The sequence below is a fragment of the Ursus arctos genome, unplaced genomic scaffold, assembly GCF_023065955.2.
Source record: "Ursus arctos isolate Adak ecotype North America unplaced genomic scaffold, UrsArc2.0 scaffold_4, whole genome shotgun sequence".
NCBI lineage: Eukaryota > Metazoa > Chordata > Mammalia > Carnivora > Ursidae > Ursus > Ursus arctos.
The window spans coordinates 83,382,019-83,405,249 of NW_026623056.1; the positions used below are offsets into that span (position 1 = coordinate 83,382,019).

At 50.6% G+C, this 23,231-nt stretch overlaps 1 protein-coding gene across 3 annotated transcripts; it reads left to right on the forward strand.

The window, feature by feature from the left end:
* Nucleotides 1-95: 95 nt before the first annotated feature.
* Nucleotides 96-22,959, forward strand: IL10RB (interleukin 10 receptor subunit beta). 3 transcript variants are annotated; one of them, XM_026512144.4, is made up of 7 exons: nucleotides 96-265; nucleotides 1,479-1,602; nucleotides 5,098-5,255; nucleotides 7,429-7,595; nucleotides 11,412-11,559; nucleotides 16,507-16,661; nucleotides 22,260-22,959. In XM_026512144.4, the coding sequence occupies exons 1-7, from the start codon at nucleotides 217-219 to the stop codon at nucleotides 22,584-22,586; spliced, it is 1,128 nt and encodes a 375-aa protein (XP_026367929.1). In that variant the 5' UTR covers nucleotides 96-216; the 3' UTR covers nucleotides 22,587-22,959. The 3 variants fall into 3 exon arrangements, with proteins under 3 accessions (XP_026367929.1, XP_048070945.1, XP_057162570.1); XM_048214988.2 differs by lacking the exon at nucleotides 22,260-22,959 and adding an exon at nucleotides 17,860-21,878; XM_057306587.1 differs by lacking the exon at nucleotides 22,260-22,959 and adding an exon at nucleotides 20,986-21,878.
* The last annotated feature ends 272 nt before the right edge of the window (nucleotides 22,960-23,231 follow it).

Here is a 23,231-nt window from a genome sequence, read left to right on the forward strand (position 1 = left end):
CGGTCCTCTACCCGCGCAAAGCGCCGCGCTGGACCCCGGCCGGGGCGGGGCCCAAGAAGGGGGCGGGGCCTCGTCTCACCCCGCCCCTCCAGTACCCGGAAGCTGCCACCGCGCGGGGCGGGGAGGACCCGCCGGCGCTTTGGGGCGCTGGTACTGGGGCGCTTGCCCGGCGGCTGCCGCCGTCCCCCAAGCGCCTTCCCGGCTCCCGGCGCGGCGATGCCGCGGAGCCTGCGGAGCTGGCTGGGCGGCTGCCTCCTGATGTCAGGTGAGGGGTCCGCGGGGAGGGGGCGCCGGCCGGTCGGTGCGCCGCGGGCCTCCGGGGCTCCCGGCCGCGGAGCGGCCCGACGTGCGCTTGGGAACTGGAGGCCGAGCTATGACGCCGGCAGCGATGGCCCCAGGGCGACCCCTGAGCGGACCCCATAGGCGCGCTGGAAGTGATCAGGTGCCGGGTCCGGCCACCAGGGCCTCCCGTTCAGTCCTCAGCACCCCAGCATCTGAGCTCTGCCCCTCAGCTCCACAGCTCTGTGCCTTCGGAGTTCTAAATCCACTGAAACTTTTTCTGCCCTCCTCTTAATTTCCTGCCCGGGTTCAGACAACGATGGACCCCTCCTTCCTTTCTGATGAACTCCTCCCCGGCCTTCTAGGATACTACAGTCTCCCGGTTTTCCGTCTACCTCTCAGGCTGTTTCTACCTAGGATCCCCTACCTTTGCCAGATCTCTATATAGCCCAGTTCTTGCCCAGGCCCTCCACCCTCCCCTCAACGCTATCCCTGTAGGGGATACCAGCAGAACCCTGGCATTAAATACCAGCTATAGGCCCGTGACTCAAGTGTGAATCTCTGTTGGCACCCTTAGGTGATGGGCCGGTGGTGGTTTATCATACTCTTCTGTCTCCTTTGGTGTATATTTGATATTTTCTATTAAACAGTTTAAAAATGATTTCTGCCTTTAGCCCAGATCACTCCTTTCTGTGCCAGGCTCCTTTCTCCAGATTTCTGGGGCATTCCTGTGTGCGCATCTCTCCCGCATCTCAACCCTAATGCAGCTAAAATGGGACTGTTGATGTCCTTGCCCCCAACCCCAGTCAGGGCGTCAGATGCTTAAGCCAGGAATGAATATTAACTTCTCCACACCAAATATATCAGCAAGTCTAGAGTCTGAACCTCTGGAAATATATCTAAAATCCAGCTACCCACCCCCACACACCTTTCTCCCACCACCCAAATCCTGGTCACCCCCATGTGTCCCCATTTCACTCTTGCTGTCTGCCCCACCCCCAGCCCCCAAACCCCCTGGCCGTTCTTCAGATAAAGTCCAGACTCCTCAGTACAGCTAATGTGTGCCTCTTTTTCCTTCACCCACATGCCCATTTGAAGACATGGAGCCCGAGGGGAGACCCGAGTGTTGGGTATGGTCATTTACTTGTGCAGCTTTTTTGAGGCACAAAGATGTAAACTTTTTCCTTTTATTTTTACAGCATTAGGAATGGTGCCACCTCCTGAAAACGTCAGAATGAAGTCAGTTAATTTCAAGAACATTCTACAGTGGGAGTTGCCTGCTTTTCCCAAAGGGAATCTGACTTTCACAGCTCAGTACCAAAGGTGAGTCTGGGGTGTTCGTGGCAGGAAGGTCCTGAGCTGGTCACTGGGCCAGACCACAGCAGAGGGTCTGACTGCTGTCAGTCACCCGCATGACCATGGTAGCCCACAGGGAACTTCCCTGCTGACCTTTTTCTTTCTGTCCAGGAAATTCTTGTGAAAGTTCTGCTCTCTGAAGAGAAAATCAAGTCTTTTTTACTTTTTCTCGTTGAGGTGGTTGATCGTTTGACAACCGCAGGGCCACTGGTAGATACAGACATTTGATCATGTGGCTGTGGATGTCATTGGCCATACTGGTAGCCTGTTGCAACACAAGCATATTGGGTTTGTCACAATTGATGTTTCTTAAGAGAAAAAAATGTCACTGAGATCATCTCCACTTGTAAGAGCTGGATTGCTCGAAGTCAATGATTTGCAAGTGGGAGCCAGCCAGGAAAACTGAGGTATGCAAAACAGGAAGGCCCTTGCCAGGGGCACCTGGGTGGCTCAATCATTAAGCATCTGCCTTCGGCTCAGGGCGTGATCCAAGGGTCCTGGGATCGAGCCCCACATCAGGCTTCCTGCTCTGCTGGGAGCCTGCTTCTTCCTCTCCCACTCCCCCTACTTGTGTTCCCTCTCTGGCTGGCTGTCTCTCTCTCTGTCAAATAAATAAATAAAATATTAAAAAAAAAAAAAAGGCGCTTGCCACGCTACCACCCATCCACTCCAGCAGATTATAACGACACCACCGTGCTGTGGGGTACAGATGAATTGCCTAGTGGGTGCTCGGTTACTCTGTGTCCTGAAATTGAAAGTAAGACAGCCAGTTACTGGCTGTGAAAAGCTCTAGCCTCAGAAAGCAGCGGAGGCTTATGAAGGAACGGTGAGTGTCACCAAGGTGATTATCTCAGTGGTGCTCTGAACTCCCAGTACCTGCCTGCCCTCCCTCAGCAGCTTGCCATCATACACTGCAGGCTGGATGCAGGTGACACAGCTTTATGCCAAGTGCAAACAGCAGCAGGAGGCCAAAGGGTGATGAGCCAACACACCTGCTCCCAGTGTGACTCAGAAACATACAAAGATAGACAGTCCCTTCGATGAAGCAGGAGGAAACAGAGGTCCCAGATCCCATTGATCCCACACTCCTTCTCCTCCAGATTTTTTTTTTTTAAGATTTTATTTATTTATTTGCCAGAGAGAGACAGCCACTGAGAGAGGGAACACAAGCAGGGGGAGTGGGAGAGGAAGAAGCAGGCTCCCAGCGGAGGAGCCTGATGCAGGGCTCGATCCCAGGACCCTGGAATCATGCCCTGAGCTGAAGGCAGACGCTTAACGACTGAACCACCCAGGCGCCCCTCCTCCAGATTTCTTTTACAAACATATCCCAGGCCTGCCGAGGCAGAGAAGACGTAGGAAGATGAATAAGATAGTCTTTGTTGACTTTTTCAGGCACTTTTTAGTTCGAAATAATGCCCCGCTAACAGAATGTTTTAAGGTTTCAAGTACAGTGCAAAGAACTTCCAAATAGCTTATGTCCAGATTCACCAAATTTTAAGGTTTGCCACGTTTCCTTTGTCCCTCTTTCTCTGTCTTACATCATGCCCTTTGCCCCTTCATATTTCATGGTGAATTTCCTAAGAGCAAGGGTAATCTTTTACATCACCACCTGTAGCTGTCGAGGTTGGCAGCTTTAACGTTGGGGCAGGACTTTCGTCTAACCTGCGGTCCTTAGTCCAGTCTGGACAGTTTTCTCAAGGATTGGGGACAGATGACTCTGCCACTCAGTTTTCCCTGCTGTGTATTTTCTACTACTGATGAGGTTTGATAATCTCATGTCTGTTTCTGCAGTCTTGACAGCTCTAGAGCCTTCGCTGTGCAAAATTAACCTCTCTCTCTCTCTCTCCCCACCCCGAGTTTATTCTTTGTTATTCCATTCTGGGTCCTTGTAGTAGAGACATTTGGTTGGGATGTTCATCTTGTAAGTTCGAGTTCCCAGTGGCTTCTTGTGAAAGATGTGTTTCGAATTCAGCTTGAGAGATTGGGTAACACACACTCTTCTAGGTGTGCGTGGGGTAGGGGTGACCAGAAGCTGACTTTGGAAGATGACATGGTGATTTGAATATGGAAATGTCTTTGCAAATGAGATGTACATATGGGGATTGGGTTATATGACTATTTAACGGGGAGAAAAATATTTTTAAATGCCATAAAAATGAGCTGGGGAGAGAGGAGTTATTGCAAAACAGCTTTTGGAATATTCCGTGTTCCAGTCAGTTGATACGTTAGTTTAAATGAAGGAAGTGGCCTCATATGGGAAAGCCCACTTCATGCCGCGACCGCTGGAGTCTCTAAGTGGTGGGATGTTAGGCAGCCCAGGAAGAGTTGATTGGTGAACGTTTGTGGTACAGGACGTGAAAAGAGCAGACTGTAGAATAGTGGGGCAAGACAGGTGAAAACACTTCCCGCCCTGCCTGACACCTAAGTGCTTGACAAGTGGGCTGTTACTATTTTTATCACCATCACCTTCTTTGTCACCTCTAGGGGCAGCCAGATCAGAGGAAGTACACTGAGGGACCAGTCAGACAAAATCCTCCCCTTTGGCCAGGCAGGAGTCTGGGTTTCCTCGGTCAGGTGGAGCTGATTACACCCCTCAGGTGGTCATCAGGTGCAGTCACATGCACCTGTCCTTCTTCCCAGACATCCTTTTCCTTCTTCGACTTCACATTTCTGCCACCCTCCCTTCAAGGGTGAGTGGCAGGGCTCGAGCTCTGTTTTAAACGCATTGTATAAAACAAATCTGTGTAAGAACGAACCGTTGTATAGTTTTTCCAGAGTAATAGCAGTCATTTATAGGATGCTGTTTGAAATTCTTGTAATAGACCGATTTTGGCTAACCTGTGTATATCAGTATTCACAGACTGTGTCCCTCTGCTATCATAAATACCATAATCAAGGAGGAAAGCTTTCTTGGTCAAATATATTGAGGACTCAACCCCATTTCGGAGAGGCACACGCTCCTTGAGCTGTGAAAGTCGCTGAGGGAGTTCTGCTACGAAGACAGACACCTCTTCGTGTTTAACCTAGTTTCTGCCCCAAATCATTTGACCATGGGACGGATTTTTTTTTTTAAGATTTTATTTATTTATTTATTGGAGAGAGAGAGAGGGAGAAGCAGACTCCCCGCTGAGCAGAGAGCCCAATGCAGGACTCGATCCCAGGACCCCGGGATCCTGACCCAAACCGGAGGCAGACGCTTAACCGACTGAGCCACCCAGGGACAGATTATTTTTGAAACGGCTTATAATATCTCAAGAATCACTGAAGTCCCGTGGAGCACAGTTTGGGAAATGCTCATATAAAGGATGCATGCTGTTCATCAAAAGTGGTGATTAAGAATTCGGTTTGTTTTTCTCGCGTTATCCTCCATTATCCTTTGGTAGTAGGGATTAATGAAGCACCAGTCAGCCCCAGAGAGACTCAAGTGAGAACTTTCATGGTTTTGTTTTTCTGATTTTACAGTTACAGGAAATTCCAAGATATGTGCACAAGCACTGCCTTGACGGAATGTGATTTCTCAAGTCTTTCCAAGTATGGTGATCACACCTTGAGAGTCAGGGCCGAATCTGCAGATGAGCATTCAGACTGGGTAAACGTCACCTTCTGTCCTGTGGATGACAGTAAGCTGCTTTGTTTTTCATTTCATTGTCATGCCGTCATCGTGCCTTGGTTTTCTCTCCCCGTGGGGTAGCCTGGTCAGGGAGGATTCTTTGAGCACCCACAGAGTGGGTGGCCTGGCACAAGGAGCTTAGGGACTATAATTAGCAATGTAATGGCCGGACAGAAGTCTGTGGGAGAAACAGGAAGGAATGGTCCTAAATTAATACAACAATTAAATATAAATCTATTAACGTTAATGCCTTGTGGGTAAAGAATGAGTTGAAGCCAGAGTTGTTAATGAGAAGAACTGGACGGATGAATGTAGTACATTTTCTGGGAGGAAGTCAGTTTGGAGTTAGGACGGAAAGAAATGTGACATGACAGGCAGACGAATACAGGTTGTTCGAGGCAGGTGTGGAGACAGGAAGCCCAGATGCAGACAGCCAGCCTGCCCAGAACGAAGGACAGAGCAATGGATTTGGCTTATGGCAGATGCGTTGGGTCAGGCTGACTGGTAAGCATCCAAAAGAATGTTCCCAGGTTAGATCTGGGGGGTCCTGGGGACTCACCAGAGGTCATGAGGTGAACATAATTGGAACATCAGGAATCGGAAACTAATTAAATCACCTTATAGGAACTGAGACAGTAAGAGGATAAGGGGTGACAACAACCTCATGAACAAGACTCCAGTGCAGCCTTCCAAGGAGAAGCTCGAGGGAAGCGTTGGAAGGATTGTGTCTGTGTGGGATGGGGTCTTTATACCGCTCCCTGCTCTGGACCCCCACGGCTCCCACAATTCCACCTTCCCCAGTGCCTAACGCAGCTAGGATACCCTTCTGCTCTTTCCCAATTCTGTCCCAGGCTGGGATAACAAAACTCTTATTGCTGGAGTAGAAATTATCAAAGTTATATTATCTTTTCTAAAGGTATCTTTATAAAAGCTAAGAAAAATCAACATTAAAAAAATACAAGCAGCTTAACAGTAGTCAAGTTTCCAAAACAGGACAGGTCTCTGCTCCTGTAATTGCTAACTGACTTACCAGGTCCCTACTGGTTCCAATTCCTGTGTTGGGCCCATCTGCGGAAATTCCCTTTAGAAATTAATACAGAATAGATAAGCAGCTTGCCCAAAGGTCATACAGATAAGGAGTGGCCCAGCAAGGATTCAGAGCAGGCCGGTGTTCGTGCACTTAGCAACAGCTAAGTTCTTGAAGTGTATATGACAGGAAAGTGCTGCAAGAAGTCCCATTGAATCTGTTTATACTTGCTTTGAAAAGATATCTAATAAATTTTCTTATCTGGTTTTTAGCTACCAGCAGATAAAGACAAGGTAAAATGCCGGAAGCAGGCCCATTAACAGCTTCAAAAAAAATAAATAAATAAATAAATAACTGCAGTCAGAGAAGAAAACAGGATGTAACTCAAACAGCACAGTCGCCCAGAGATGTTTATTATTCACTGTGCAGTTATTATTAAGCACTACTATACGCCAGGCACATTCTTAGTGCAGAAGCTATAATAACAGGACAAAATCCCAGCCCTCAGGAAGCATGTACTCTAATGGGGGAAGACAGATAAACAAGTAGATACATATTTTATGACAGACGTGACTGTGGCTCTCGAGAAAAGAAAGCAAGTTCTGGGGCAGGATGTCTTGGGATATGTGTTTCTATGGGGTGGTAAAAGAGTCTCTCTGAGGAGGTGACATTTGAACCAAGACCTAAACAAAGCGAAGGGGCTAGCCATGTGAGTATCCAATAAAAGAGCATTTGGGCAGAAACAGCTTTAGCCTTTGTTGGACAGTGTGTATGATTAATTATGTATGTTAGGCACTAAAAGTAGTAGAAATACCATCTGTAGCTTCAAACCCAGCAAAGGAAATAAAGAAAATTCAACCCAAAATCTTTATAGAAAACACAAAATTATATAGTTGGAATAATTACAAATATATCAGAAATCACAATAAACATAAATGGACTACACTTGATTAATAAAACAAAAGGCTATCAGATTTTTCTAAAGAAAAAAAATCCAACTACCCTCCTTGACCACATCAGTCCATGTCGTAGCAAGCTTACATCAAAGAGCAGGGTCCTTCAGTCGACCAGTTGGTCTGCACAGTTATGGACAATAAATGTTGATTTTTTTAAATGTGAGTTTGACTGTCATTTTGCTTTGTTCTCTTCCTCTTAGCCATGATTGGACCACCTGGGATACAAGTAGAAGCACTTGCTAATTCTTTACATATGCGTTTCTTAGCCCCTAAAATTGAGAATGAACCTGAAACATGGACCATGAGGAATATTTATAACTCATGGGTTTATAATATGCAATATTGGAAAAATGGTTCCGATGAAAAGGTAAGCTCAGCACATCATATGCATTTCAGATGTCGACTCCCCTTCTTTGCCAGTGTTAGTCTGAGGCCATGACGATGGAGAAAGGAGGCTAAGAGGCCATCCAGTCAGGGTCTTGCCAGGTGGTAGCACCTTATGGTCCAGAGGATCTAAGGCCAGGTCCCCTGAGGCCAGAAGCTTCCCAGTCTGAGGGATACCTGGTATTTGGCTCATGCTTCCCAGGCCCCAGTAGACATGCGTAGAGCAGACTTCCAGGGAGATAGCACAGTGAGAGCAGGCCTTTCTGTCCCTGAAGGGAAGTTGCAGGAGAGGGTAGGTAGAGCTGACTCCACAGTTGGCTGGCGGAAGTTGCAGTCAGCTGAGTCAGGTGACAGACTGCGTGACTGCTGTTTTATGGTATGAACCCCTGTGCCCCAGGTACACCACGGAGTAGTCAAGTCCATGATCAGCACAGCCCCGCCCCTGGATGCTAGATGAACGGTGTCACATTTTACCTGTCAGACCCCACTTTTCGCCATTGCTCTCACCATCCTCTTCAGGGGACGGTTCCTTTAAAAACATGAGCCAGGAGTCTGACCTGGTTGGAATGTTGCTCCTGTCCCTGTGACTCTAGTCACATTCTCAACCTCAGCTTCCTCACATCTACAAGATGGGCATAATAACCCACTTCATGGCGCGCCTGGGGGGCTCCGTCAGTTAAGCGTCCAACTCTTGGTTTCAGCTCAGGTCATGATCTCAGGGTCGTGGGATCGAGCCCCACATTGAGCTCCACACTCAGCACAGAGTCTGATTGAGATTCTCTCTCCCCCCTCCCCCTCCCCCCATGTGCACATACACTCTCTCTTTCTCTCTCTAAAATAAATAAATAAGTAAATAAAATCTTCAAAAAAAACCCCACTTTATATAACAAAGTGGGGACGATAACCTACTTCACAGATTATGGGGGAGTTTAATGACATGATGAAAAAAATAAACTTGTCCTATTATGTGAACAAAGTGTGTGGTTGATACATGGGGCTTTCCTTCCCCTTATGTAGACATAATAAGGCTATTTTCATTCATCTGTGGTCAAGGTTTTCCTTATACTTAGTGCTTCCAAGCTGAATGCCATTTGTGGTCCTAAACTGACTTACAAATATGTTATGTAAGTTAGCTTACATATATGTTATCTCCTCTATAGAAAATGTTGGTTCTGTCACTTACATCTCAAGAGTTTGGGAGGAAAGGGTCACCCATGTGTGTTGTCCTAGGAACGATGTAATTGAGTGTATATGTACATACCGCACAGGCCCTCGAAATCTCAAGCTCATTTTTTCTCCCGAAAATCCTCCATTAAATGATGTAGGATATCAGTCTTCTTCATAGAATAGATGATTTTGCTTATCGTCCAGGCCCCAGGAGATGTGAGCCTAGAAAGGATACAGAATGATGAGGTTTTACAGTCGCTTACCAAATGCAGGCATCCCCGCTAAGCTCTGGGATGCAAAGGTAAGACAGGAGTGACCCACTCAAGGACTTAGCAGCCGACTTTTCTCTAGGATCCGTTTCCACGGCCTGCACACCTGAGTGCCTCCTGCACCAAGCATGAAACTCCAGTTTATCTTTAGCTTCTTATCTAGAATGTGCCCACAGGATAAGCATGTGGTGACACATCTGTCCTGTCGCTTCTGCCTGCTATGTGGAAGCCTTTGGTGTGACATGCCACGTGTTGGAAAGGCTGCCTGCTCCCCAGGTCCTCCCTCACACGTGTCTGCAAAATCACCAGGACCGGTTTATGCGCATTCTAGACTGAATGTGTGTGGCCCCCACCAGATTCACGTGTGGAAACCTAATCCCCAATGTGAAGGTGTTAGGAGGTGGGGCCCTTGGAATTAGCGGCCTTGTAAAAGGGACCCCAGAGAGGGACCTCCCTCGGCAGGCCCTTCTGCCCTGTGATGAGGACACAGCGTGAAGACGGCTGGCTCAGAATCAGGAAGCAGCCCTCCCCAGACCCCAAATCTTCCGGTGCCTTGGCCTTGGACTCCTCAGCCTTGAGAACCATGAGAAATACACGTTGGTTGTTTAGAAGCTGCCTACTCTGTGGTGTTCTGTTATAGCGGCCTGCAAGGAATAAGACAATACGGTTCCCTTCCAGAAGGCAGTGTTGAAAGGCTGCCATATCGGGTTCCTAAACTCATAGCATAAAAGGCTTCGGGAAATTCTGTTTCTTCCTGATGGAAGAATGTGAGCAGAGAAAGCCAGAAATTGCCCGGGTGTAAAAGTCGGCTAGAAAAAGCAATCAGAGGTGGACTTGAGAGGGCCCTTTCATGTCTGTCCTTCCCTGCCTGCCGCTGTGGGTCAGCCCTGAGTTTAATCTCTGATAACCTACCATTGCAAGGTTTTCGGGGTATTGGATTTCTAGGAAAGCAAGCCAGGATTTATTATTTTTAATTATTGGAAGTTATATTGTACTCTTCATGTGTAGTCAATGGTATAATCTAATTCTTGTCGTCAGTGAGCTTGGCTTTCTCCCGCAATAAAGGAATAAAGACAAGCTGTCGACAAACCCGACGCCAAAAGAAAAATAACCAATTACTAAAGTAAAAAAAAAAAAAAAGTTTGTGCTCGCTTTCTATTGGAGTTCCTATTCACCTCACACATTTTTTTTCAAGATTTTGTTTATTTATTTGACAGAGCAGGAGCAGGGGAAGCAGCCTAGGAAGAGGGAGAAGCAGGCTCCCCTGCTGAGCAGGGAACCCAATGCAGGGCTCCATGCGGGGCTCGATCCCAGGACCCCGGGACAATGACCTGAGCTGGAGGCAGACACTTAACCGACTGAGCCACCCAGGCGCCCCTCTCATAGCACATTTTAAATAGGACCCTTCTATCAGGAAATAGAACCATGATGGAAATGTGCATGGCATATACTCTTCTAGTTACCCTTCCTTCGCCGGAAACTGTTTTGGTTTCCCAAACTCAGGAATCTATCATCCGTGAGGATGGCTTACGCTCCCTCGAAGCCGGGTCAGGGAGGCCAGCCGCTGCCGGATGAGGGCATTTCAGGTGCTCACTCGGAGGAGCAATTCTAAGGAGATCCCTGGGCCGCCAGGGTCAGAAATCGGCTCTTAGAAGGAAAATCACACGGCCTCTCGCTCTAAAGGACCCGTGTCGCAGTTCTGGGGCTGCTCTACCAAAGCCCCACAAACCCAACAGGAGTGTGTTGTCCCAAGGTTCTGGAGGCTCGGAAGCCGAGATCCAGGGCTCGGCAGTGATAGTCTTCCGAGGGCCATGAGGAAGAATGTGTTCCATGCTTCTCTCCTAGCTCCCGATTGCCTGTAGAACCAACAACCCTGTCTCCGCCTCATCTTTCCGTGGCGTGTGCATGTCCGCGTCCAAATTTCCTCTTCTTCCAAGGACACCAGTCCTGTTGGACTAGGGCTCGTCCTAATGAGCCCATTTTAACGTGATTACCTCCAGCTACAACTCACTTTCCAAGATACTGAGGGTTAGGGCTTCAGCAGATGAACTGGGGGGGAGGAGGGGACACAATTCAGCCCATACAACCTAATTCCTTTCAAAAAGGGAGTAGGAGGGTTTGTATGGCGTCTAAACTAGAGAATTCAGGAAACGCAGTGGTTTGTCAGAAACACTCAGCTCTTGCCCCGCGCCGTAACATGCTCTCAGGGTCCCCGGAGATGCACTGGGAGGAACACATGCTTCCTTCAGCTTCCTGTTTTGAGCCCAAAGTAAAGATCATAACTGGTAAGGAAGGGGGGGAGCGGAGAAGATGGTGTCCCCTTCACGGCTGAGGCCTGTTTTTCTTTTTGTCTTCGTTCCTAGTGGCCGATGACCTGTCAATATGACTTTGAGGTCCTCAGGGATCTTGAGCCGTGGACCACGTACTGTGTTCGAGTTCAAGGGTTCCTTCCGGATCGGAACAAAACCGGGGAATGGAGCAAGCCCATGTGCGAGCCGACAGCCGACGATGGTGAGTCTTGACACGCACGCTCTGTGATTCTGGCTCCTCCGAGCCTTTCAGATTGCTTTCTAGACGCCCACCGAGTGTTCGCGTTGGAAGGTCCCTTAGACATGAACACGTCCGGCTCCAGCTGCAAAAGCCAGGTCAGCTCCGACCGATCACCTTGCTGCTGGAAGGAGACGACCCCCTTCCAAGCCAGCGCATTCCCTCTTAGACCAAAGGGATGGATGGACGCGTTTTCCGTTCATCGGGCTCAGCCTCCTCATGCCCCCCCGCCCCCCGCGCTGTGCTCCTTCTGACCTCTCAGGCCTCCTGAGACAAGTCTTCTCAGCCCAGCAAGGTGAGCCCTGCCACACTGCTCAGAAGCCTGCCCTCCCTGGGCTGCCTGTCTCCACCCACCTCAGACACACGAGGGAGAGCTTAGAGACCTTGATCCCTGTACCCGCCCCCGAGGACTACTTGTCTCAGCTTCCAAGACCTCCGCACAGTCACTCACAGTGCTCCCTATTTCTTAAGAAAAAGAGAGAGGGAAGGAGGGGAGGAGGGAAGGAAGACAAGAGAGAGGAGGGGAAGAGTATCGTTGGCCAGGACACTGTGGTCATTTACATACAGACACACTGCATTTGCATACGGGGTGACACAGACTTGCCGCCTGGACGTCTGCACACAAACGACAGGCCTTTTTATTATTTAAAGACATCGCTGCAAGGCTCGGCCAGCTCAGACCGTGGAAGGAGGAATACACGCAGGTCCACTCCCAGCCATTTTCATTGACCGAGGCCCTCCTGGAAGCAAGGCACTGATCTGGGGGCTGCAGAAGTACAGAGGAGAGTAATAATGAATTCCCTCCAGAGAGAACAAAGCTTTTCGTCCTCTGTGTCACAGGGCAGTTCGGGGATAATTGCCATGCTCCAATCTCATTGATTCATCATTTCTGCTTAGCAAGCTCCTGAGTGTTGCTTTTTGTCATTGAACGTGTTTCTCGCCCAGTGTGGCTTCGTCTCGTCTCATTTGCCACAAAGAGCTTTAGGATCTTGACCCATTTGTTGCTTAACCTGTCGGTGCATTCCCGGATGCCCCCTCCTTGAGACTGCTCACCGCTTACTTGCTGCTCACTGACCCGTCGGCAGAGAGCGGACTGTTATATAAGCTGTGTTGGTTTTTTTGTCCCCAACGTCACTGTAAACGTAAATGTAAAACACTGGTAAATACCAGCTAAAATGGACACACCCAGTGCCAAGTGCAATGCTGTCTCAGCCGTGCTCCTGACGATTTACGAGTAAAATAAAAGCCCCGTAATCAGGTGTGCTCGGAAATGATGGGGCCCCTTCAGAAAAATCACCCTGTATGTGAGCACTGTGAGCATATCTGATCTTTCAACACCCTTTCTGGGGAGTAGCGTTCCAAGGAACACAGCCTGGGAAAAACCAGCCCATCATACGCCATAATTTAGCAACTAAGCACCCTGTCCAAAAAAAGGAAAGGCAGCCACTTGGAGCTCATTTTTTCTAGGTGCCTTAATGTAGTTTTCGGTTATCATCCTTATCCTTTTTATGTGTTGGTAATTAGCCACTTAATTATCCGTTCTGGGATGTTTGTTATTTTTTCTGGAGATCAGCATCAAGGTCACTGGCCTGGAATTTCTTCAATCTTGTTACTGTTATTGCTTCCTTGTTTTGTAAACGCACAAATTGTTTGCCTGAACCCAGGATTCTTTCCCGTCTCCCAGGCACATGAGCTTTGCGGTTGGAGTAGCAAAGTTTTTCTCAGGGCTACAGAGCCGCATAGAAAATGAAAGTCCTGCTGTCTTTCGACGGAGAACGCTCCGTCGTTCTCTTTTTCTGTGTCCCCAGTTAGTTCAGTGCCTCGCATCAGCTGGGAGCCCGAGGTCAGTGCCCCAGGGGACCTGCCTGTGACAGCTGGCTGAGCCTCTCTGCAGTGCCTTTCAATAACGAAAAGCCTTCCCTTCGTGGGCTGCAAGTTATTTTCTAGGCCACATGTTCTTGCTACAGACTTTTTCTGTTTTTTTCTCATTTTATTCCTCTCTTGAAACATTTTTACTTGAATCAGAATTCTGTACCTTGAGAGCCCCCATTCTGCTTGAGTCACTAAAATCCCTGGCCTTAGAATTATCCTTCTCTTGGGGCACCTAGGTGGCTCAGTCGGTTGGGTGTCCGACTCTTGGTTTCAGCTCAGGTCATGATCTCGCAGTTGTGGGATCAAGCCCCGCATCAGGCTCTGTGCTCAGCTTGGAGACTTCAGATTCTTTCTCTCTCCCTCCCCTTCTGCCCCTCCCCCTTCTAGCATGCTCTCTCTCGCTCTCAAATAAGTAAATAAATCTTTAAAAAGGAATCATCCTTCTTTTCTCTGAATACCTGTTACCTGCTTTCCCAAAACCTCGAGTATATTTCGGGGTCACCTGGTGTCCTGTCCTTCCCCCGTGAACATAACATGGCACCTGGGACAAGTCCTGCACTGCTCTGTGCCTCAGCCGCCCTGTCTGCAGAATAGGGAGCCCGAGATGGTGGCACCACACGGCAGAGGTCGGAGGAGGACTCAACAGTGCCTGGCACAACATGAGCCCTCAATATGTTAGATATAATGCTTATTAGTAATGACATTCTTAAAATCACATTGTGAGGGATTCCTAAATGTCCTGAGCCCTTTATGGCACGAGACATGCTGTGAGACCTACAATTTGACCTACGAGAGAAGTATTTCAAACATTTTGTCACTATAAACAATGACCCAGGAACTGACAGAACCCAAACATTTTATAAAAGAAAATTATAACCCTTTGAAAACCTGCTTTTGTCAAACATCATGTTAGGTTCGTATAAACATAGCTATCTCATCTGCACCTCACAACCCATTTTTTCCATGAGAGCCTTGTAAGGATCTGCCCCTTTCACAGACCGGGAAATCAAGGTGCAGAGAGGGGGAGTCACTTGCCCACAGTCGCTCGGCTAGTAAATGAACAGGGACGGAGCAGGTTACCTTTCCTGTAATTTGCTGCCCGCGGACTCCTTCCGCAGGTGAGCGCAGGCAGAGAACAGGGAGAGGCAGTCCGCCAGGCTGCGGTCAGGTGGAACTGAAGGAAGTCAGAGAGCTTTCTGCGGAGGGTTCGACTCCTAGATCCTCCCCTAATTCCCAGCCCGTGTGCTGCAATAACGCTTTCTCTCTTGGGGTGAGCCACAGAAGCATCCTCGGAATTGACCAGGTGTGCCGATGAAGCATCCTTAAATAAATACGCTGACACCTCCTGGCTGGGTCACAGGGGGTCCAGGCGCTGCCCTCCAGGGGCTCAGCACAGCGTCATCGACAGTGGCGGGCCCGGGGGCTCGGCCAGCAGGGTTTAATCCGTGTTCGCTGGGTGGGGGCCACTCTGTCCAACTCGCTTATCACGTGACCCTGCGTTCACCAAGAAACGACACGCTCGGGTTGGACATACTGAAAATCTGGGCTGGAGGGCAGCACTCCTCAATTCTAGCAAATAAAGCGAGACTTCACAGGGGGTCTGGGAGGAGGGCCCTTGAGCTCAGCGAGGGCACAGGCCAGAAAGATGATGATGACCACACCACTGCCAGCATGAATGAAAACACAGGGGATGAGGGAGGGAGGGAGGCCTGTCCCAACCCCTGCTCCCCCTGCAAACACCACATGGGTTCAGACATCTAAGGAACATCTGTGGGCCACGTGCTGCTCAGTGCCAGGGGTGGGGACCCCATGCAGCGTGCTTTGGTCTGCCCTGTGCAAGGAGGAGTTGACATTTTCTCCGCAAATAAAATGACTCCCTTCTAAAAGGACTTTCTCTTAAAGGGCAGGGTTCATTGACTTGTCCCCTCTCAGCACCAGATGCTTTGGGGTTTAATCAGGAGGTGGTGCGGGTTGCCAGGCACCGGGCTTTGGGAGGGTGGGTGGCTCCGGGCAACAGGAGAAGGAGCCTGGTGCTGAATGAGGGGAGCCAAGACTACGAATAACCCCGGTCAGAGTTAAAGCCAGGTGTTAGAGCAGTAAAAACATATTTTATTCACTAAGGACTTAACAGGAGGGAAAGAGCTACCTGGGCATTTTAAAGGAAGAACAAGGGAGGGGCAGAGAAGAGAGATTCGGGAAAGTGACACATCGCAAAACAGGTGACAGGGTGGGTCAGTGTCCGTGCAGTTCAGCCATCTGCGTCTACGGCCAACTGGCGTTTCTCAAGTCTGGCTTCCCCTTCCCGCCGAGGCTGGGGGACAGGGGCCCTCCTTCGTGAAGACTGCAATTTAGAGGAATGGCTTGCAGGTCCTTGAGAGAGGCAGCTGTGGGTTTTAGGACATACATGTGCATCTCGACGGGGCGGAGGAAGGAGTCACAGGCGTAAGCGTTTGATAGCAAGAGCTCTAAGAAAGGAAGGCCAGGTGTTGGCGGAAGAAACGGATAAGTTCTTTAGGCAGCCTTGAGTGTTTCCAGACGGAAACCCACGGCAGGTGCTGGGTCGTGCCAGCTGCGTGGCCTTACACCACTAGAAGCTACAACCGGAGTGTGGGCAGGTGTGTGAGTGCCGGGGGCTCGCGTGGTGTTGTCATGCCAAGAGCTTTTGCCCTTCTCAGGACAAAGCACCGCAGTGCGCGTGTGTACTTGGGGCCCTGGGGTCCCATTCCCTCCTTCGAGGCTTCTCCAGCACGCGCAGGCGCATTGCTCATTGCTCAGAGTTCCTGTTTATCGTTCTCATCGTGTATGTCAGCAGTTGTGCCAGAAACCAAAGCTGGAAAAAGATGGGAAGGGGGGGCACTTGCCAGAAACCCCTGGATCCTAGAGCGGGTGACCCACGTTTCCTCCTCACCCCTCCCGAGATGAGCATGCGACCCCGTTTGCGGGGATTCCCGCTGGATTGCCACGGTGACCGAGTGTGGAGGTGGGGGTGACCCCGCGTGTGCTTGACCGGAGCCTAACGCAGCCCGCTGTCCCCCACAGAGACGGCCCCGTCCTGGACTGTCGCCGTGGTCCTGGCGGCGTCGGTGTGCGCGGCCTTCCTGCTGCTCGGCTGCTCGGCCCTGCTGTGGTATCTGTACCAGAAGACCAAGCACACTTTCTCCCCTGGTAACTGCCTGCCACAGCACCTGAAAGAGGTAGGCCTGGGCCGGCCGGGGTGCACCAGCAAGCCCTGACCGGAAGGGCTTCTCCTTTTAAGTCAGGGCCAGCCGATGCCACACGGTGGGCTTTCCTGGAGGGTGACCCCCTTCTGCGTGCGCGTGTCCCCTGGGCCCAGCTTCAGGAGGCAAAGCCCTCCCTCCAACCCGGACTTCGTTCCTTCTCCGACCTTCCCCCCTGAAGCCCCGAGTCGCCAGGGGGCCCTCAGCTGGGGCCACAAGGGCCTCCTTCCTGAAGGAGACCTGGGGGGGCCTACCTCAGCCTCCACTCCCGTGCACCCCTGATACCACAGCGACCCAGTGGAGCAGGGCCTCTGAGCTGGCCGTTGCGCCCTCTCCCTGGGGAAAGGGACAAGAGCAAGGTTAAGGGCCCCAGCCCCAGCCCCTCCACCACAGCTGGCCTCCAGAACACAAGTGACCCCCGTGGTCTCGTGGCTCTCCTGGCGCCCTGCCAGCCCCTCTCCCCTCGCCCGTGACTAGCCACTGCCCATATGATTGGGTGACCCAGGCCCTCCTCTCTGAGAAGTCTGGAGTCCCCAGTCACTGGCACCAGAGGCCTGGGCTGCCCTGCGTATCCACGCGCCGTCAGAATTGTGCAGGGGAGACCCTGAGACACCCGAAGACTCCTTTCCTTGCCAGCTATGCTCTTGACATGAAGAGGGGGAGGCCATACTTAAAGTTTACCAGGACTCCTGCTGTGCCCCCAGTAGAAAGGCTGTCCCTCTGGGAACCCTCTAGACCAGCAGTCAGCAAACTTTCCCCTGAACAGCCAGATAGCACAAATATTTTAGGCCTTGTAAGGCCAAGAGGCAAAATCAAGGTATTATATAGGTACTCATACAACCACTTAAACGCTCTGAAAGCCGTGCTGAATTCCTGGGCTCCCCCGTAGTTTGCTGACCCTACTCTAGATTCACAGAGCCTAAAACTGTGTGCCCAGGGAGTACGACATTCCCCGAGCGGGTGGCTGGGAGCGATGGTAAGCGGGGCCACTCCTGTGTCTGCTTACCCTGTGGTTCCTGGACCCGTGTATTCTAGGCATTGAGGATGCTTCTGGTAGTTGCTGGCACTCTCTGGCATCCCTGGGCTTGCAGACATGTCACCCCAATCCCTGCTTTCATCTTCACATGATGTCCTTTGCGTGTGTGTCTGTGTCCACACTTCCTCTTCTTCTAAGGACACCAGCCATATTGGATTTGAGGCCCACCTGAAGGAGTCATTTTACCTCAGTTACCTCTGTAAAGACACCATCTCCAAATAAGGTCTCATTCTGAGGTGGCAACACTGGATGCGGCCGCGGAGCCCCTCAACTGGAGTTGACGTTGGTTTGAGGAATGATTTGCCGTCCCTATCCTAGGGCCTTGGTCGGCACCGCTGAGGTCTGACTGGCCCAGGGCCCCGTGGCGGTCTCGGAGTTCATAAGTGATGCCAAGACACTTGGAGCTGCTGCCCTGGGTCCACACACGTGCCTCTCCCGCAGACTTCCTCGTCCCTGACCTCCAGTCTCCCTTCCTCTGGGTCCCTGACCACCAGCCTCGCCATTAACCTCTGCCTGTGAGTCCACGAGGAGCCCAGTCTTGGCCCACGTTTCTTCCAACACAAGAGGATGACCAGATGCACGGCCCAAAGCTCTGCCCAGTAGAGGGCTTCCTCCTCGCCACTGCCCCTCAGGGGCCCTGGTTCAGCTGCTAGTGCTACCAGAGGCCATTTTGGGTTTGTGCCTGCATGCCACGCCAGCCGCCCTGTGAACCATGTTTGACCTCTTCCTGCTCACTCAGCTGGCCCCCCTATGGTCATGGTGTGAACAAAGGCAAACGTGCTGGTGTGGGGGGGGTGGATGGTGTGAAAGGCTGGGCCCCGTTCATATGCATTCTCTGACCTCGCTGTAGGACCTGGTGGGTCTGACCAGCCTTATGGTGGTTGGTCACTTCTGGGGGGTGTCATCTCCCAGTGTCCTGGACCCACAGGCCCTGTCTCCACCGGCTCCCTATAACATCTAGGAGCTGGTTTTCAAAGAGGGTATAATTCTCTGCTGCATGATGGCCTAGCCTGGCCCGAAAACTGTAGTGACCTGCACTGTGATTCTCCTTTTAGGATTTGCCAGACACTCCAGCCAGCATCTTTTCCCACCACAGACCCTTCAGGGACCCGCCACGTCACACAGCCGGTTCACGTTCAATTGACGTGTCATCATTGGCAGATCGTGCTGGGCTTTCATAGCCCTGCACCAACCCGCCACAAGATGTGGCTAGGACACCCTGCCCCATGGCTCGTACCTTCTGCGGGGCCCTCTCCTGCCTTCGGCAGCTGTCCTGTGTCACTCTATAAATTGTATTCCCAGGGGCAGAACGTGCTGCTTCCAGACCCCCCGAGGCCCACCTAGGATTGTCCTAGTTCTTAGTGCAGTGGGAGGGGTGAGATATGATCATTGCTCCTTTACTTTGGAGAGAATGTCCAACACACCCTACTCCACGGGACCCCTGAAACATCTCGATACGGCAGGTCCCTGAATGTTCACTCAGTGAGTGTCCCGCGCTCTGAAGTGTGTGTGCCCACCAAGGCCTGGCCGCTTCTTTCCCTTCTGGTCCTGCTACCACATTGTCATGATAGCTGATGTCAGGCCTTGTCCCCAGACCACCCAGTCAGCGGCTACAGACCACCCTGGGAAGGCCACAGGCTCGTGGCCAAGGCCCCTCCCTTCTGTATAGCGCAATTTCTGGGACTGCTCTGCTGCGAGCCAGGCCAGCGCCAGTGTTCCCAGAGGCTACGGCACAAGCCCCTCCACGGTGAGGCCTGGTCTGGGCCACACAGCAACCACAGCAGGTGGAAAGGGAGACACGTGACCCCAGGCAAGTGTTTCCGAGCGGCTAGAACCTTTTAACAAAGGTGTTAACCAAGACTGCAGCACCAGAATGAGCCAAAAGGCAGGCCTCTGTGAGCTCTTGAGAGGCAGGAAGAACAAAGAGGGGCAGGCCCATTGTTCAGCATAGAAAGTGTTTTGTAAGTGGAGACCCAGCAGGAGGCAGAACTATTCACCTGCTATTTCTGCTTCTGGCTCGCCATCACAGAGACTATCAGACAGGAAAGGACAGATGGGACTACGTGCTTCCAGGCAAGTCAAAGCCAGAGATGGGCGTAGGAAAGGGGCCATTGGAATGAGCCCCTGCTCGGAGGCTGGAAGACTTTGCAGACCTGCCTGCAGAGCGAGCCCCTGTGATTCATCTGAGAAATGCCGGCAGGTGCTGGAGAAGGGGGGGAAGGGGGAGGACCAAGGAGGTGCCAGGAAACTGCAGACTGGGATCATTGCATCATGAAATTCTCCAGCCATGCCTGATGTAAAGGTCCGCTAACCATGGCCCAAGAATAATTCCGAGTTCTGGGAGACTTACTGGGGATGGAGACTTTGAGTTGAAACCATAAGGAGGTTTACCCAATAGGATATATTGAGTTTCTGTGTGTGTCCCACCCAGAGACCAGCCCGATCCTTGCTGGAAAGTTCTTCTTTCCTGTCCCCTTTCCCTGGAGAATCAAGAATGGCTCTAGTCCATTCTTACGAATCCACTGGACCCGAGGGTTTGGGGAGGTTCCTCCTGCACTCAGTGTCTTCCTTTGCACAACAGAGATCTGGACATAATTCCTCTTGCCCCTCCCCTCCCTTCCATCAGCTGGTGGAGACCCAGGGCGTGGGAGGTGGAAATCCTGACAGGTCCACACCAGGGGCAGTGCTGCTGCCAGCAGCTTAACTTAAGTCCCATCAAAGGGCTGAGTGTGGAGATGACATGAAGCAGATTGTCAGGGGTGAAGCTACGAGTCAACAGTGGAGGGGAGAGGGAAAGCTGCAGAGCTCGGAGACCGTTTCCACCTCATCCTGAACATCAAGAGCATTGGTGGACCTACGAGGAGGGAAAATGGCAAACATGAAGTCAGCAGATGTTCCAGGAAACACACCTGGGTGTCTTTCGTGGTTCAAAGAGCGGCAGAGACCCAAATGGGTAGACTAGGGTTCCCACCCAGAGCCAGCCCCGTCCCCGGGGAGAGACAAACCAATGAGGCCGTTTTCATAAAATGCACTAAACAGAAACATAGCACAAGCCACGTGGGTTTTAAATCAGCTAGTAGCCACGTTTTTTTTTTTTAAGTAAAAAAGAGCAGATGAAATTAACATTTACAATATATATTTTATAAGCCAGTATACACAAAATAATCATTTCAACATGTAATGAGTATTCTTTTTAATTTTTTAAATAGTGATGTTCTTTTTTCCTACCAAAGCCTTCGAAATCTGGTATTTCTCACCGCACAGGTTGTTGCCGACTAGCCACGTTTCAGGTGGTGAGTAAGCCACCCGTGACCCGTGGCTACCGACTGGGCAGGCAGTGCAGGGCTGAGGGCTGAAAGTCCTGGCGAGCCCCAAAGAGGGCCCCACAGCAGCGGCGGGAGATTCTGCTCTGCTCCTTACTCCAAGACACATTCATCCCGGGCCTGCGACGTGCTGCCCCCTAGAGGAGGCGACGCTCGGGCGAGGTTAGTGCCCCAGCATTGGGATTGGTCTAAAAAATCTCCCTCCCAGTTTAAGAGAACCGTCAGAGGGGCACCTGATCGCACTGTCAGACGGTGGTAGGAGGTGCAGATTTGCTGTCGCATTTTTAGAAATTGTGGTAAAACACACAGAACATAAAATTTGCCATCTTGACCATTTTTAAGTGCGTCGTTCAGTGGTATTAAGTGCGTTCACTCTGGGTCACGTTGGTGGGTAACCAGCACCACCATCCATCGCCGGAACTTTTTCATCATGCCAAACGGAATCTGTCCCCATCTGGCCCTCTGCAGCCCCTGGCATCCCATCCTACTTGCTGTCTATGAATTTGACTCTGCTAAGGACCTCGTATCAAGTGGAGTCATACAACATTTGTCCTTTCAGGTCTGGCTTATTCCACTCAGCATCACGTCCTCAAACTTCACCCACGTCGTAGCAGGTGTCAGAAATTCATTCCTTTTTAGGGGCGCCTGGGTGGCTCAGTCGTTAAGCGTCTGCCTTTGGCTCAGGGCGTGATCCCGGAGTTCTGGGATCGAGCCCCACATCAGGCTCCTCCACTGGGAGCCTGCTTCTCCCTCTCCCACTCCCCCTGCCTGTGTTCCCTCTCTCGCTGTCTCTCTCTCTCTCTGTCAAATAAATAAATAAAATCTTTAAAAAAATTCTTTCCTTTTTAAGGCTGAAGAATTTTCCATTGAACGGATAGACCCCATTTGATTTATCCATTCCAGTGCTGACGGACACTTGTGTTGCTCCGACCTTCCGGCTGTCGTGAACAATACTGCCGTGACCATGGGTGTACAAATATTTCTTTTGAGACCCTGCTTCTCAGTTCTTCCGGGCGTATATTCAGAAGTGAAATTGCTGCATTGTGCGGTCATTCTGTTTTTAACTTTTTGAGGAACTCTGGTGCTGTGATTGTCACATGCTTTAAACCAGCCTTCCCCAGCTGGGAGGTCTGTGTAAAATCTGTGTAAGCCCCGAAAAAGCGATGGGAACATTTCGATCCTTAACTTTCTTTTTTCTCTCTCTCTCTCCCACAGTTTTTGGGCCGCCCTCATCACAGTACGCTTCTGCTCTTCTCCTTCCCGCCCTCTGATGAGAATGAAGTCTTTGACAAACTGAGCGTCATTACACAAGTCTCCGAAAGCAGCCGGCAGAATCCTGGTGATGGCTGCACCCCCAGGGCCCCGTCTGGGCAGGGGTCCTCCGAGCTGGTCCCCGAGGAGGGAGCATACTCAGTGGGGTACAGCACCCCCCTCCTTCTCTCGCCTACCTCTGAGGGTCATCAGAGTGGGAAACCACCTGAGCAAAACCCACATCTAGAACTCTCAGATTCCAGGACAACATCTCAACAACCAAAGAGCTAGGCTTTAAAGGCTCGCTTGGCAAACACACTCCACGGTGGGCACGTGCTGCTTTATAAAGGCCTCGATGATTTAAATATATTTATATATATATATTGTTGATCACTTGGGAGTATAATTTTCAGCCTCTTCTGCTCACTAATATAAGGAACAAGTTTTAATTAGAAGAAACAAAAACACTTAAAATGAGGAATAAAAACTGAGATGCTGTAAAATCCAACCAGACAGCCAATAGACAGATCCAAAAACCAGCCTCAAGTCAAAAGTGGTCAGCGAACTTTCTGGATTCTCAGGGATACTTGGACTGGATTTATTTTGCTACCTGTATATGTTTTATATAGTGCTGGTGCTCAATAAAGTTTTATTCTCTATTTAATAATCTGTGTGCGTGAACGGTACTACGTTTGGGTAATTGGCAGCTACTGCATGAGGCTTTCATTTGCCATTTCCGGTGTCTGTTCATCAGGTATTCCTCGGTCCCTTCCTCTGTCACCCAGGAACTGTGCCAGGGGTGAGGGTCTAATGGCATCTGGGAGCGGTCCATCTAGGAAGCTTTGGATTCCACTCATGCACCTACGAGCCTGTGATCCTTCAGTTTCCTCATCTGTACGTGGGAATTAAAAGACCTAAGGATTAGTCATATCCCAT